Genomic DNA, 438 nt, shown 5'->3' on the forward strand with positions numbered 1-438 from the left:
AGCCCTCAGTCCTCGTTGGTGCAGTGGTAGAAGACCCCTTGCACCAGGCACATGCAGGTGCCGTAGTTGACCAGGGTCTGGGCGGAGCACAGGCACTCCTGGTTGCAGACCCAGCACGAGGGCAACGTCCGGGGCGCCGCGCACTCCTTGCACTTGCACTTCCCGCAGGCCTCGCACAGCAGGAAGTGCTTGTCCAGCTCGGGAGGCGCTGCGGGCCCCTTGAGGTCCAGCGGCTTGCAGTGGATGGCCTTGGGCTGGATGCGCACAGCCCTCGGGGAGGCCTGGTCAGCCACGGGGGGTGGCGCCATGTGGTCTAAGAGCCGCTGGTCGGAGGACGTGCTGCTGCTGCTGCTCACGGAGCTGGGGCGGCCACTGAAGGAGATCCAGTGGTGGGTGACGTCCTGGTCACAGCGGGGAGGCGTGGAGGCCGGCTCCTGG

General features: G+C 67.8%; 1 protein-coding gene across 1 annotated transcript in view; it reads right to left on the reverse strand.

The window, feature by feature from the left end:
- Nucleotides 1-438, reverse strand: part of SPRY4 (sprouty RTK signaling antagonist 4) — a 111,319-nt gene that overhangs the window by 80,560 nt on the left and 30,321 nt on the right. Inside the window, 2 exon segments of the mRNA XM_014529017.1 lie at nt 4-8; nt 10-435. Of these exon segments, the coding sequence (XP_014384503.1) occupies nt 4-8; nt 10-435 (431 nt within the window).

The sequence above is a fragment of the Myotis brandtii genome, unplaced genomic scaffold (assembly GCF_000412655.1).
Source record: "Myotis brandtii unplaced genomic scaffold, ASM41265v1 scaffold668, whole genome shotgun sequence".
Taxonomy (NCBI): domain Eukaryota; kingdom Metazoa; phylum Chordata; class Mammalia; order Chiroptera; family Vespertilionidae; genus Myotis; species Myotis brandtii.